The sequence below is a fragment of the Ciconia boyciana genome, chromosome 16 (genome assembly GCF_034638445.1).
Source record: "Ciconia boyciana chromosome 16, ASM3463844v1, whole genome shotgun sequence".
Lineage (NCBI taxonomy): Eukaryota > Metazoa > Chordata > Aves > Ciconiiformes > Ciconiidae > Ciconia > Ciconia boyciana.
The window spans coordinates 804,593-819,079 of NC_132949.1; the positions used below are offsets into that span (position 1 = coordinate 804,593).

Sequence of the window (14,487 nt, forward strand, 5' to 3'; positions counted from 1 at the left end):
AGTTTAGTGCAAGGTCGCTGGCAGCTCAGTGGAGGCCTTAGCAAGAGGCAGTAGGAGCCGTGCAGAGGCAGGGTACAGGACAGGTTGTCCCAGGAGGCTCGCAGCCCTCTTGAAGCATTGGGAACCGCAGCTGCCTTGTTGCTTTGCTTGGGAGAAAAATCAGACATCCAAGGAGGGCATGGGAGCAGGGACCAAGGGGCAAAGAACTGGAAGGCAGAGGGATTGCCCTGGCCCCGGAGGAAGAGGCAGGCAGGGAAAGCAAGAGAAGGAAGGCCAGTTGGGCAGAGGGAGCGGGCAGGGGTGGTGATCGAGGGGAGGAGAGCAGGGCCAGCACAAGGGAGGGACATTTCTCTGACCAGAGGAATTCTCCCCCTGGAAGGCAGAAGCACAGGGTGAGCATCTGGCACAAGGTAAGCACAGAAAGGAGTAAAATACCATTAAGTGTAATAAGAAATGTACTTAATCAATGAGCTCTGCAGCTGAGGATCAATGGGAGGCAGACACAGCCATTAGCTAAGAAAGCTGAGAAAGAGCCCCAGGCTCTGATGGAGCGGTCGATGCCGGGTTTAACCGAGCAGCAGAGGAAGGGTCCCAGGTGGAGAGCAGAGCCAGGCTGCAGCCACGAGACAGGGCTGACGCTGCTCCGCTCCTCGGGCTCAGACCCCCGACGGGGAGCAGAAAGAGGAGCCCAGGCCATGGCCTGCTGAAATGTTAGTGCTGCGCCCCGAGAAGCACCATGGACTCTGGACCAGACATGAGCATCCAGCAACAGCGGTGAGGGCGTGGGAGGGAATGGGACCGCTGCTGGCAGGGAAGAGAAGGGACTGGAGCCCCTCATCATCAGCCGGGGCCATCACTTGGCTGTGGGGAGCAACCGCCAGGGTTTTAGCCGTGGGCCTTTCTCCTGTGGACCAAAGGCTGCAGTGAATTTCAAGTGTTGGTCCTTGCTGTGAGGCCCAGCCCAGGAGGGTGCAGGGGGCTATGGCCATTCTGGGAAGCTCACCCAGAGCAGAGGAGACATGCAAAACCTCACTCACGCCCACGCTGCCTGGCTGACAGAGCTGCCGCCTCGGAGAAGGGCCGGCTGCAGCGCGGTTTTCCTCACTGCTCTTGTCCCTTTGCCCCTCTCCTCACCTTGAGCACTGTGCTGGATTGCTCCCCAAGGGCCACCACACGGAGGAAGTGCAAACTAGATGGCAAAGGGGTCACCCTCCCAAGAAGGTCTTGCCCCAGCCCAGGTAAACAGAGCTGCTGCTGAGTCAGGGCTTGCCCAGGCCCCAACCTTGAGAGATGCCCTGGTGCCCCCCCGACCCAGCGCACTTAGAGCCCGCCCGGGTGGTGCCGGCGCTTGGCTGAGTCACCGCACACGGGGCTTCCTCGGCAGAGTCTTGATTTTCAACCCACGAGCAAATGCAGCGCTCGGGAAGGCAGACGGCCCCAGGCAGCGAGTGGGCACAACCTCCGGGTCTCGCTGGCAGCGCTGCAGCTGACTCAGCCCTGGCGCCGAGACCCTGCCACGCTCCTGCCCCGGGCTCCGTCAAACACCCAGCGCCTCGAGCCGGCCCGACCCCAGCGCTGAACTGCAGCTCCGTGCTCCCCTCACGTTTCCTCCAAGGCTGTCGCCCTCAATCCTGACCCCTGCTACTCCCCTTCCCACACTTGCCGAAACCTGATGGCCAGAGCCAAGCCAGCAGAGAGAAGCAGCACGGATCTCCGTGCAGGGGAGCCTTCAGGGACCCCGCACACAGCTAGCCATGGCTCAGGAGCATTAGAGCCCGGGGCTGTGCTTCAGGCAGAGTTGCTATCCGTGCCTGTGAAGAGGAGAAAAGCGGCCGTCCCCCGAGGTCGCTCCCAGGGGGTGGGCTCCCTTCTCCCACTGGGACTGGAACCATAGCCCTGATCCCAGGAGGCCGCTCCTGGTCCTCCGGGAGCACGGGACACGTGGAGCCCCCCTCCACAGCACCGCGGGCTGCGAGAGACACGCTCCTGCCACTGTCCCCTTCCCAGACCCTGCAGCCCAACGGGGACAGCCGCCCTGTCACCCAGCCATGGGCCGGGGGGCGGGGGGGGTCACAGTGCTGCGTCACCTGCCCCTTCTGCCGCGGGCAGACCGGACGGGCTCAGCCCCCTCCTCACCTCTCCCCGCCCCCCCCCCCCCCCCCGCTCCTCCGGACCCGACGCGGCCGCGCCCCGCGCCGCTCCCAGACGGGGCGGGCGGCACACGGGGGTCCCCACCTCCTCTCCCGCCGCAGGCTCTCCCGAAAGGGACGCCCGGCCACCCACCCCCCGGTTACCGCAGGGCCCCGCCGCCTCCCGGGACCCCCGCCCCCCACCCCTGCCGGCGGCTGAACAGCGCCACCTGGCGGCCGGGCTCGGCGCACGGCCGCGCTGCGGGGGGGTCCCAGGAACGGGCCCCCCCCGACCCGCAGCTCCCCGTGCCCGCTCCGGGCCGGGCCGCACGGCGGGGTGCGAGGCCGAGTGCCGCAGCCCTGCGGGCGAAGCCGGGTCCCGCCCAGCCTTTCGCCGCACGGGCTCGGGGAGCGGCGCAACTGGGGGATCCCCGCAGCCTCCACCGCGCTCTTTCAGCCCCCTGGCAAGGGGGTCCAGCTCTGCCGTCAGACACGGGTGACACCGCAGATCACAGCTCCCGCGCCGGCTCCCCACAGCCCTGGGGCTCTCAGGAGCACCAAGGGAGCAGTTTCACAGGGGTAAGACCCAAACTCCTGCCTGCCAGTACCGGCATCCAGGCCCTGCCTGAGGAGCTCCCCTGCAGCAACCAAAGCCCCTTTTCCAGCCTCCTTGCCCCTTTTCCAGCCTTTACGAGCTGCTTGGCTGGAGCACCTTCCTCCCTCCATCTGCCTCAGGGCTCAGGCCAAGTCCAGGGCTGCTCCTGGCTTTGGATGTCATGCAAGACGCTGTCACTGCTGCTCTGCTCCTGACTCTGAGGCCGTTACCAGCGCTTTCTTCACCTGCATCCCAGTTCCTTGGCCACGCCTGGGATAAGGCAGCTTGAACACCCACAGACGGCAGTGACTCTCCCTGGGTGGAAGTGGGTGTGAGCAAAAGCGGTGTCTGCTCTGCCTGGGAGCAGCCTCCTCTCCAAGAGCTGCCCTCAGCTACATCCTCCAGGGAGCAGAACAGGGTCTGCTCCACACCCGTCAACTCCACCCAGCTGTCCCAGGTGCATCCAGTCCCCAGCAGCTTCCACAGCTCCACCCAACACTCAGCAGCTCCACCTAACTCCCCCCGCAGTCACTCCAGACCCACTCAGCTGCAGAGCTCCTCCTGGTTTTGCTCACCGGGGCAGCATTACAACTTCAACCACAAGGTCCTGGCATTAGATATTTCACCGATGCCAATAAGCTTATCTAGGCCCTTGGTACTCAGGCAATCACGTGCCGGGAGCCAAGAGGAGCACTGCAGACATTTACCCCTTGTCTGAGCTGCACCAAAGGGATGAAGGAGGGAAGCTTAGTGTAAAGAGCAAAGCAGGGCATCTCCAGCTGCTTTGTTCAATCCTCGCCTCACCCTCCTGGCCACCTTCTCTCTCCCCTTTTCCCTTCCTTCGCCCTCTTCCCGATGGGCTGCATATGCAATGCCTTAACCATTGGGACAGTGCAACTGATCTACGGGGCAGAGCTACTCCAGGCAGGACAGCAAGGTGAGCAAAAGAAAAACACCTACTTGCTTTCTATCAACTCATCCTCTACGTTAGTGTCCAAATGCACCCTTTCCAGCCTGCAGCGATCCTGCCCTCCGACGCCCCGGCAAGCACCTGGGAGGGGGCTCTCCCTGGGGAGCGGAGAAGGCTGCAGCTCAGCCTTTCTCCGGGGGAAGCGACCGCCCGCTCATCCAGAGACCCCACACGCATCCTACCTCTCCTGAGGTGGCTCAGCCTCGGGTCTCGGCCATCCTTCCACTTCCCAGCACTTCCTCCCTCTGTGCTCAGGCAGAGCAGCACCAAAAGGGCTCCTGGGGGCGTGGAGGGCTTTTATAAAGTGTCCCCCAGTCCCCCTCCCTCCAGCCAGCCAGTCTCACCTGTGGAGCCCTGCCCAGGCATCGCCCAGCTCATCAGCCCCATCACCAGGGTGGGGTAATGGATCCCCACGGACACATGCCCTGCGGAGCCGAGTGACCGCTCGTGTGGGACAAAGTGTGGCATTCCTGACTGAAATTCAAGTGGCACCCCTGAGAAATTTGATTTTCAATTTAAATTTCAATTTGATTTGCAATTCGATTTTCCATTTAAAAATAAAAAATAAAGAAGGAAAACCGCCCTGCTCCTGCCTGCCTGACCAAACTGCTCCCCAAGCACGGACCCCCGGCAGCTGCCCAGTGCCACCCGTGTGCGTTCGCAAGCTGCAGGGAAGCTGCGGTTTCGCCCAAGGGGTGCCTGGCACGTCACTTTTTGCAAAGGCTGGTAACAGGCTGGGTGCCCGAGTACCGTGTTTCAGACAAACAGGGCTGTTCCACTGGCAGATGACTTCTCTGTACTCATGATTTCTATTTTCTAGCCCCTTCATCTGTCTTCACTGAGTTAATTGGTACACGAGTGTGGGAAGGACAGCCTTGGCCCCAACACGCCTTTGCAGGGACCATCTCCCCCAGCTAGGTGTTGGGACTGATGACTCGTGCCCCCAGAGCATAGCTCGTTGCACGTTCTCATGAGTGCTTCCAAGGGTGCAGGATCAGTGCCGTCAGCAAGGTACTCGTGATCCGGAGGGTGCTGAGCAGGGACACGGGGGCCCCAGGGCAGCCACGGCCCCTCGGGACACCAGCTTGTAGGATAAGTGCCTGGGGTGCTGCTGGTGCAAGATCAACCACATCAGCCTTTTTAGCTGGAGACCGACAGTGTCCCCAGGCAGGGTGGCCAAAGGTGATGTTCTTTATCTGTGCCTCATGCTCCTCAGATACCAAATATCAGAAGACACTCCTGTTATTAAATATTCCTCCAAGATTAGAGCAGTGCTTCCTTCTCTAGCCTCTTCCCTCCCAGCAGAGCCGATGAACACGATAACTTATCAGGACCTTCCCCTGCACTGTTAGCAATGGCATGGGGACTTATTGACCCATCTCAGAACAACAAACTGAATATTTAGGCCTTTTCCTGAACTTGGTAAGCGATAACATCTTTATCATATGAGCCCTTTAAACCCTCAGTGCCTGGCAGGCCCCTCTGCCCTTGCTGAAAGGACAGTATCAGACCCAGGACAGCAAACGCTGGTCACAAAATAGTTCCTTGAGTGAACTGCAGTGCCAGGGCTGGCAGAGCGGGTTGCCCGGCCAGCAGCTCCTCTCCCAGTGCTCTCCGCTCTCTGGACACCCAGCAACCACTGGAACAGACAGACAGACAGGACCCCAGCAGAAGGACCACTCTGCTCCCGCCTGGCCAAACCCAGGGCGCACAGAGGTGCCGGTCACACGAGCAGCCTTCGGCTTCGCAGCGCCCAGCAAAGAGCTCTGGCTCCCAGCAGACCACACGCCTCCTCCCCCAGCAGGCTGTGACCCCTGCTCCTTGCAGAGGGATTTCCCCTTGGGCTGCCTCAGACCCACACCCAGCCCATGCCCTCCGTTAGCAGGAGGAGGGGTTGGCTCGGGGCTCAGGGCGGGCTCCATCCCACCGCAGCTTGGGCTTGTTTCCCCTGTCCGCAAACAAAGCGCCCAAGGCTGCGCTCCTGGCTTGTGTCGGCCGTGGGATCGCTCGAACCTCTCGCAATGTCCTTGCGCGATTATCCCGTGTCGCACCTGGGAAACACAAGCACAGGGGAAGAGGTGACTGAGACGTCGATGCACCCTGAGGAATCGGTCCAGACTGGAATACTCGGGGATGCTCAGGTCTACAAAGAGACTGTCATGGGCCAGGAAGGATGAACCATGGCATGTGCGCCAGACTCATCTGCCCAGCTCACCCCTGGGGCAGAAATGCCAAGGAATGACCCCAGACAGGGCTGGGGAAATCAGTGGAGGCTCTGCTTGGCGAGGGAGGGCGATGGCTGGGCGATTAGGAAGCAAAGCACCAAGGAATAAATCTGGAACCTGAGCAGAGGGAGATCAGCAAAGACACAGAGATTGAGAGTTCAGACCCTGGGGAAGAAGGCAACCTCTGTTACACAAGTCTACAAAAGCCTCAAACTCAGTTTTGCTGAGAAATGAGTCATCAGCAATGATTAAACCCCAGAGAAGTCATAAAAACAGCAGATATTGATAAAATGGGATGCTGATACAGCAAAGCTCAGCAGCGCACGAGCGGATGAGGGTCACCCATGGCGAGCAGCAGAGCCCGAGCAGCAGGAGCTGGGCCGATGGGACACAGGGGCTTCAGAGCTGCGCTCACCCTGGACCATCTCCGGGGGTGGCTGGCACAGCCAGGATCCAGGAAGGAGCCTCCTTCCCCAGCACGTGGCTCCACAAAGCCACGCTCGAGGACCTTGGGTAAATCCTGGCTCCTTTCTGAGCCTCTGAGCACCCCTCTCAAGGTGGGCGAGCAGCCCTGGGAGGGGGGTGAGTTGCCTTTTGAAGCTGAACTGCTGACCAAAGAGCAGGGCACCAAAAGCCAGGAGTGTGGAAAGGACACAGGAACGGGCTGCAGGGAGCCAGCACGGGGGGACGGCCGGCGGCGGGGGCAGGGGGGGTGGGGAGGCAGGTTTCGCAGGGGCTGCCTGCAGAAGGCAGCCTCCTGCCACACGAGCAATTCTTCCCATTCGTGAGTACTAAAATAGCATCCGATGCCACTGATGGAGGAGGCAGATTTGGTGTTTGACCCAGAAGGAAATCTAAGCTAATCTACTTCAGTTAGACAATAAACAGACAGGCTCATTCTGATACAAAGTGCTGGCTGAAGCCATGCACCTGATAAGCAACTGCAAGATTAGATAAAAACTGACCTTAGTTCCATCCCACATGTATTAATGTGAGCTCTCTGGATGTCTGGGCTATTCCAGTTCAAGGGCATGAAGATGTTCGCTTCACTGGGGTTCATATTTGCTGCCCTCTCTTTAGCAAGATGTATCCCCGTGAAGCAGGTACCCAGCCGCAGCAAAGTCCTCCTGGTGTCCTTTGACGGCTTTCGGTGGAACTACGACCAGGATGTGGACACCCCCAACCTCGACGCCATGGCTGCGGAGGGGGTGAAGGCGCGGTACATGACTCCTGCCTTTATCACCATCACCAGCCCGTGCCACTTCACGCTGCTGACCGGTGAGTGCCCACCAGCCCCGAGCCAGACGGAGCAGCACAGGGTGCAGGCTGGGGCAGGGCAAATTTGAAGCTTATATTACATGAAGGAAACTAAGACAAGCAGCCATCCAGCCTCAGCAGCATGCTAAGCTTTAGGATAGCTGTATTTTGGAAATACAGCGAGAGAAAAGGCAATAGCTGCAGAAAGGGGTAGAACTGAACCTGTATTTGTCAAAGGTAAATAGCACCAGACCAACCCGATAGCCTCCTTTGATAAGACAAATTATTTTTTAGACAAGAGAGATGCACTAAATTTAATCTTTCTGGACTTCAGTAATGTATTTGATACAGTGCCACACGGGAAATCATTAGTTAAGATGGAGAAGATGAAGATTAGTACAAAATCTCTAACGTGGGGAAGTAACGGGCTACAGGGAAGAGGACGGCAGGTGATGCTGAGAGGAGGTTGTCAAGCTGGAGGGAGGGCAACAGGGGAATTCCTGAAGAATCGATTTTGGAGCCAATCTTATTTAAGATTTTCATTAATAACCTTGGTATAAAAGAGTGGAACATGCTAATGAAATCTGCTGATGAGAAAAGGCAAGGAGGCATTGTCAATACAAGGGAGGATGGGGATATCGTGCAGAAGTAACCGTGCAGTCTTCAGGACCAGCACAATAAAAATAGCATGAAATGTAAGAGTACAAAGTGCAAGCCTTTCATTTCTAACGGGAATTTCTGCTGCATGGCGACCTCACCAGTTGTGAACAACAGAGAAAGCGAAACACCAAAGCGATTAGTTAAAGGCAGGATAACGGTGAACCCCACCTGCGCCGCGAAGGGCAGGAGCACTTGCAGGCAGCACCGGCACCTCCAGGGGCGAGGGTGCCCCGGCTCGGGGTCCGGGTGAGACCCACCTGGGATCAACCCACCCGCGTGATAAGCAGGCATCCCCCCCAGCATCTCATTCCCTGCCCTGGGAACCCCTCTTTGTACGAGGCAGGGGGAGGAAGGAGGCAAAGCAGAGGCAAAGGGAGAGCTGGGACGGGGTGCGAGAGGCAGAAGCTCCTCGCTGACCCGGAGCCGGCCCACTGCCCAGCGCGGGGGCGAGACCCCCCCCTCCAGCCGCAGCCTGGCTCACCCCCGCCTCCTCCGTCTCTCCGGACAGGGAGATACCTGGAGAACCACGGGGTGATTCACAACATGTGGTTCAACACCAGCACGGGTCAGAAGCTGTCCTACCACAGCACGCAAAGCGTGGACAGCTGGTGGGACAACGGCAGCCTGCCCATCTGGATCACCGCTCAGAGACAGGCAAGTGCGGCAGCCTCCTCTCACACACAGACCCTGCACAGACGGATCCTGCCTGCAATCATGTAGTAAAAGCTACAGGCAAGCCACGATCTCTAGTGGCCATGAGCTAACATCCTCACTGCAAACGACAGGCTAATTAGACCAGCAAAAAAAATGAAATCTCCAGACACTGGCAGGAATAATTATGATCATTCTATTAAAAATAGCAAAAAATAATAGATGCACTTCAGCTTTATTAAGACATTAATAAAACAGGTTATCCTTTTCCTGTTTAAAGAAACCTCAGCCAGTTCCGCAGGGAGCATCACGAGCCCAGGGGTTCCATACACTCCAAGGCAGAAACCTCATTTCCACGGCCTCACCCAGGACCTTTTGGGCGACAGCGTCAGGGGCTGGTCCCCTCTCCGCTGGGGACTGCAGCAAGGCTTTCCTAGATCCCAGTAGGCTTTGAATCTGGCTTTGAGACAGGACCTGAGACCTGGCCCAAGACACGTACCTTTGCCTGTATTTACCTGCCAAATTGGCCCCATTGACTTCAGGGTGAGTGCTTGTATGATTGCAGTAAAACACACCTTAATATCTTGACGGTCAAGAGCCGGAGCGTCCATGCAAGGTACAAACGGGTCACTGTTTCCAAAGTTATAACTAGTGTTACTAACGCAGTGAGAAAACCAGCGTGCAGGAGCTCTGGGAAGGACAGTGCTTTCAATTAATCACTTTTAATTGGCAAGGAGCAAGAAAACCTCATTAAAGGCAGAGGTAGACATTGGGGGGCTGAATGACCTAACCACATTAGTAGGTGGTTGCACTGACAGATGGAGAGATGCTGCAGAGCGAGTTCAGGTGAGTTTACGCAATGTCTCCACTCACAGGGTTTAAAGACAGGCTCTATCTATTTCCCCGGAGGAAGAGCAAAATATCAAGGGGAAGAAGTGAATATGAAGTTGGTGGAGCCCCCCTGGTTCAACTACAGCAACGAAACCAACTGGAGAGAGAACATTGACACCGCCATGAAATGGTTCACGGTGAACAACCTCGACTTCATCGCCCTCTACTTCGGTGAGCCGGACTCAGCAGGCCACAAGTACGGCCCTGAATCCATGCAGAGGAAAAACATGATCAAGCAGGTGGACAGAACCATCGGTTACTTGAGGCAGCGTATCCAGGAAAGCGGCCTGGAATCCAGCCTCAGCCTCATCATCACGTCTGACCACGGCATGGAGACTGTCATAAAGACCAACGAGATTCACATCAAGACAGTAAAGAACTTCACATTCAAGGACATCCAGTTCGAACTCTTGGATTACGGACCAAATGGACTACTGGTGCCAAAAGAAGGAAAATTAGAGCATGTGTATTCGGTCCTGAAAAATGCCCACCCAAACTTGCACGTGTACAAGAAAGCAGACTTTCCAAGGAGATTCCACTACGCCAACCATTCCCGGATCACCCCGCTCCTGTTGTACGGCGATCCAGGATACGTGATCCATGGGGTAAGATCTATGCACAGACATATCTTACTGTCTTTTGGGGATCTGCCTCTCTCCTCCTGTCCTTCTCACAGCACCCCGGTACCTACCCACCTTTACGCCTTCACGTTGACCGGTCTCCCTACAAACAGAGGGCAATTCCAGCTCTTTGTCTAAAGACCTTCTCTGCTGTTCAGAAAATAAAAGGTCCAGAAGTCTTGGAGCAGGACTTGCACGAACACAGAATATCAGTTGCAGGATCCTCTCCTCGCCTGGCATTAAGGGAAGGCCCAAAGTCAAGGCCAGCAGGCAGCTTCCCGTTGTGAAGCTCCTCAGTGCAACGAAATTTGGCTGCGCTGACACTTAGGGAGGGAACTGGCAAGGCGTAATTGCTTGAGAGCTGTGTCTAGGCAGCACCCTCCAGCTTCTGCAAAGTTTAGTGTTATTCGACCGACTTCAAAAACCCAAAGAAACCAAACAGACCGTCAAGCCCTGCGGCTGCAGAACGCGGCACGCGAGAGCCACGGGCAGGAGAGGCGGAGGCATCCGGCAGCGCCGCTGCTTCGGGGCCTGCCGCCGGCCGGAGGCCGTGCTGCGGGGGGCTGAAGGCTTTGGGCGCTCACATCCTCTCCCTTTCAGAGAGCCAAGGTCCAGTTCAACACAGGGGAGCACGGCTTTGACAACGAGGCCATGAACATGAAGACCATCTTCCGCGCCGTGGGACCGGCCTTCAAGCAGGGGCTGGTGGTCGAGCCCTTCGAAAGCGTCAATGTCTACGTCCTCCTCTGCGAGCTGCTGGGCATCACCCCCGAGCCCCACGACGGCTCCCTGGAGGCCGTCAGGCCCATGCTGCGTGAGTCCGCGGGCACCGGCACCGGCACCGGCACCGGCACCGGCACCGGCCGCGCCGCCCCGGGATTCCCGCGGGAACAGCGACACCTGGCGGCAGCCGCCCGTCGCCCCTCCCGCTCCCGCCACCGCCCGGCGGCTCCGGGGCACCGGCGGGGACCGGGCATGGGCCCCGGCCCCGGCCCCGTCGCCGCATGCTGGTGTCCGCTGCGCTCCCCCGCAGCTCGCAGCCCCCCCCCGGGCTCGGTAACCGGGACGGTTTCACCTTAAGGTGGGCGAGCGTCCCCCACACCAACGCAAGGGCCCCGAGGGCCCGCCCCGGTGGCAGCGGGAGCGCGCAGCGCCGAGGCCGGCAAAGCACCATCCCGGGGGGAGCGGAGGGGGTGGCTGCGGGCGCCGGATTCCCCGCACAAGCTCCCCCCGTCGCAGCCTGCCGCGGGGCCGGGGCTGCTGCCCCCTGGGCTGGGGCCGGGCCCCGCTGAGCCCGCACTCCTCTCGGCGTTGCAGGTTCAAGTGCTCCTCTCCCTCCTGCCGAGAAGCTGCCGGCGATGCTGGGAATTGCTCTTGTTCTGGGATGCTGGGGAGGAATATACTGACCCCCCACACACACCAGAGGTAACTGACCCTAAGGATACCCAAAAAAACCCCTGGAAGGGCTCTTGTCCAGGCAGGCGCGTGCCCCGTTTGCTCTTGGGCCCTCCAGGCTTTGCCCATCTGTGAAACCCCGTGCTGCGCGCTGCCCGCCAGCCGCTCCCTGCAGGGCACAGCAGACCCTTTGCACCTCAAGCAGAGGGACTCTGGGTTTTTACCGCCCGGGTCGGCGTTAACACCACCCAGGGCATTCGCTGGGCTGGAAAGAAGGGCTGGACATCTCTCCAGCCTCCTGCCTGCCACTGCCTAACCGACCCTCTGCTCCCCGGCCTCTGTGTGCTTCTGGGTCTGGGCAGGAGGAAAATTGTGTGAGCATCACGAAGGAGGGGTGAATGCTTCGTTGGTTGTGGCTCTGAGTGTGCCTGTGTGCGGCTGCAAGAGAAATAAGGACGTAAGTTTGCTGCTTGCCTTCACTGTGCATATGTGACTGGAGACCCATCAGGACAAGTTATTCTCAATCTAATTTCCTGGCACTTCCAGCACGGCGCACCCCCAGCCGATACCCACAGCCTGCACGTACGTGAAATAAGTAACAGCAGTGCTGTGCTTTCCTGTCTTGGCAGCCTCCGAGTTCCAGGCAGCTCTACCAGAAATGTGTGGAGAGATGAGGAAGGACATGTCTCATGAAGACACCCAGTCCCGGTCTCAGAGAACTGTAGAGTTCCCCAAACCTCCCCAAATTACCGATCCACGTTCCTCCAGAATGACTGAGTCCCAGGGGGGAGATGCCTCTCCGCAGCTTTGCGGTGCACACCGGGATGCACCGCTGCGGAAGCTGGCACCGATGTACAGTCTGACCTTGACAAGGTCACCCCAACTTCCCCGTCTGCTCGAGGCAAAACAACTCCAACTTGCTTTGGACCAGGGACAGCTAATACCTGTTGAGCATCCAAAGCAATTAAAAGCATATCAAAGTCTGACTGCGCCGGGAGGCTGCTGTAAATGGTGCTGGGCTCTGGCGTAGGGTGGACAGCCTTGACACACCGCGGAGACAGTGAGGCCCAGCTCGTTTCTGGTGGCCGCAGGGCTGGGCTGGCTGTGGCAACGGTGTTGGGAGAACCAGCTCTACTCCGGCAAAGGCAGCCACCCGGCCCGGGAGCCTCGGAGGGATCCCAAAGCCAATCAGTGTTTCCAGCCGCTGCCCCAAGAGCCCTGGGTGCCCTGAGCACCGTTCTGCTTGTCTGACCAAAATTTCCTGTCCCTTATGGCTGTCCCAAAAATGGGAAATACCACCTACGTGCCCCTGAGCTCAAAACCCGCAGGCAGGATGGGCCCGGCTGCCCTACTCCATAGCAGCACTCATGAGACTTAACCCATCTGCAGCCCTGAATCAGCTCCTGGGAGCTCTGGGAGGGGGACATCAGTCCTTGAGGTATTTTGGAGAGACAGGGGATGTGGCAGTGACATGGCCAGGACCCCCCAGCTCAAAGCAAACCCCAGCCCCGTGGCTCCTGAGCCCAGGGCCACGCAGAGCCTGTGCCACCCGTCCGGTACCCCCTCTGCAGCGGGGCTGATGCACCCCGGGTGCGAAAGGCCCTCATACGAAGCCAAACTTCTCTCTGCAGGAAACGGCCCAGGACCCCTCAGCTGGGCTGGGGCTTAGGGGACAGGGAGCAGGACACCCCCCGGCCCGCAGCCCTGGTCCCGGCCCTTCCAGCGGGGTGTCAGCGTGGCAGCTGCCCCGGACCCCATCCCAGATGCTGAAGTGCCTCTCCCCAACCCTGTGCCTCATCTCAGGGGCTCGATAAACATCTGTTGCCATAGAGACTTGCTCACGTTGCCTTCCCTGCATCACCCAACGAGATGAAACAAGAGACGCACGCTCCACTCGGAAAAACAGGAAGAAAATGTTTGGCTTGAAACCGTGCTGGGGGTGGGGGTCAGGCCGGCAGCACGCCGTGCAAACAGCCCGGCAGCAAACAACGGGGAGGCTCCGAAAGGGGAGCCACACAGGCCAGTGCTGCAAATATTATTTAAAATAATATTAATAATAATAGTGCATAGCAACTTTCCCAGTGATCCTGCTGGCGACCTTGGGGCCTTCCGCACAGGTCAGCACAACTGTGCCCATTTTACGGCCATAGGCAGCCGGGCCGGTTGTGAAGCTGGTACCCCTGAGATCCTGGCAGTCAGAGCCCGCAGAGCTCGTAACACAACACGGCCAGGCTCCGCACGCCCCCGTGCCGGGGGTCCCCAGGGTGCCCGGGTGCCCGGCAGTCGACTGCGGCAGGTCCAGAGCAGGGTGCTCATGGGGCCGGTCCCAGTCTAGTTCCCAGAGTCCATAGTGACCACCCTCCTGACGGGAATCCTCACCTAACAGCTGATTTTTGCCTCAGCTGTGAACGGGAATTTAGCTCCTGATTCACCAGGCAGCGTTTCAGTGAGACGGGGCTCTGTCAGAAAAATCTCTCATGCCGTAGATACTGCTCTGGCTGAAGACTGAGCCCTGCCATGTCCCTGCTAGGAAGATTTCCGTTGCCCCTGAAGTCATGCGGTTTGCCATTAGACATACCCTGGAGCAGCTATTTTCACTCAGAGGCAAGGGAAAGAAAAAAGAAAGCATTGAACACGGTACTTCTTCACTCCAACCGTATTTACAGCACAGAGCATCCTCCGAACTTCGAGCACCGCAGGAGCCGGGAGGACTCCCCTCCCTGGCCACAGCCCCGGCCCTGCTTCTCCATCCTCCCCCCGGCCCCTCTCCCTGTGCCCCCCTCGCCCCTCGCCCCAGCCCAGCTGCTCCCCGGGGTGCCCGCACCCCTCTGACAAAACCTGCCCGGACCGGCCTTTGCTCCCGCTCCGGCCGATGCCGCCCGGGGCCGGGGCCGGGGCCGGGGCCGCTCCAGCCCCCGCCGCCGGCTCCACTCCGCCGGTCCCGCGTGGCCGAGCCGCGGGTGGGCGGCCCGGCCCGTGTCCCGCTGCAGTACCGGCAGCCGGCGGGCGGTGGCTCCCGAGCCGCGCTCACCGCCCCACGCCCCCCCCCGGGAGAGCCCGGCACCGGCGGGGCGGGGGGCAGCTCACGGTAAAA

At 59.2% G+C, this 14,487-nt stretch overlaps 2 protein-coding genes across 7 annotated transcripts in view; one reads left to right on the forward strand and one right to left on the reverse strand.

Annotated features, from left to right (window-relative positions):
• RBFOX3 (RNA binding fox-1 homolog 3) overlaps window positions 1–14,487 on the reverse strand; it is a 193,178-nt gene that overhangs the window by 173,176 nt on the left and 5,515 nt on the right. The gene's annotated exons all lie outside the window — the stretch shown is intronic.
• On the forward strand, window positions 6,957–11,404 carry ENPP7 (ectonucleotide pyrophosphatase/phosphodiesterase 7). Its single transcript, XM_072881084.1, has 5 exons — window positions 6,957–7,197; window positions 8,345–8,490; window positions 9,363–9,983; window positions 10,599–10,812; window positions 11,316–11,404. Exons 1-5 carry the CDS (start codon window positions 6,957–6,959, stop codon window positions 11,402–11,404), a joined length of 1,311 nt encoding a protein of 436 aa, XP_072737185.1.

Bases quoted from the DNA above. Each gene is read 5' to 3' on its own strand.
- ENPP7 (XM_072881084.1), top strand. From the start codon at position 6,957: ATGTTCGCTTCACTGGGGTTCATATTTGCTGCCCTCTCTTTAGCAAGA. The intron at 8,491-9,362 runs GCAAGTGCGGCA...CTCCACTCACAG, and splicing joins GGATCACCGCTCAGAGACAG to GGTTTAAAGACAGGCTCTAT. The intron at 10,813-11,315 runs GTGAGTCCGCGG...TCGGCGTTGCAG, and splicing joins GGCCGTCAGGCCCATGCTGC to GTTCAAGTGCTCCTCTCCCT.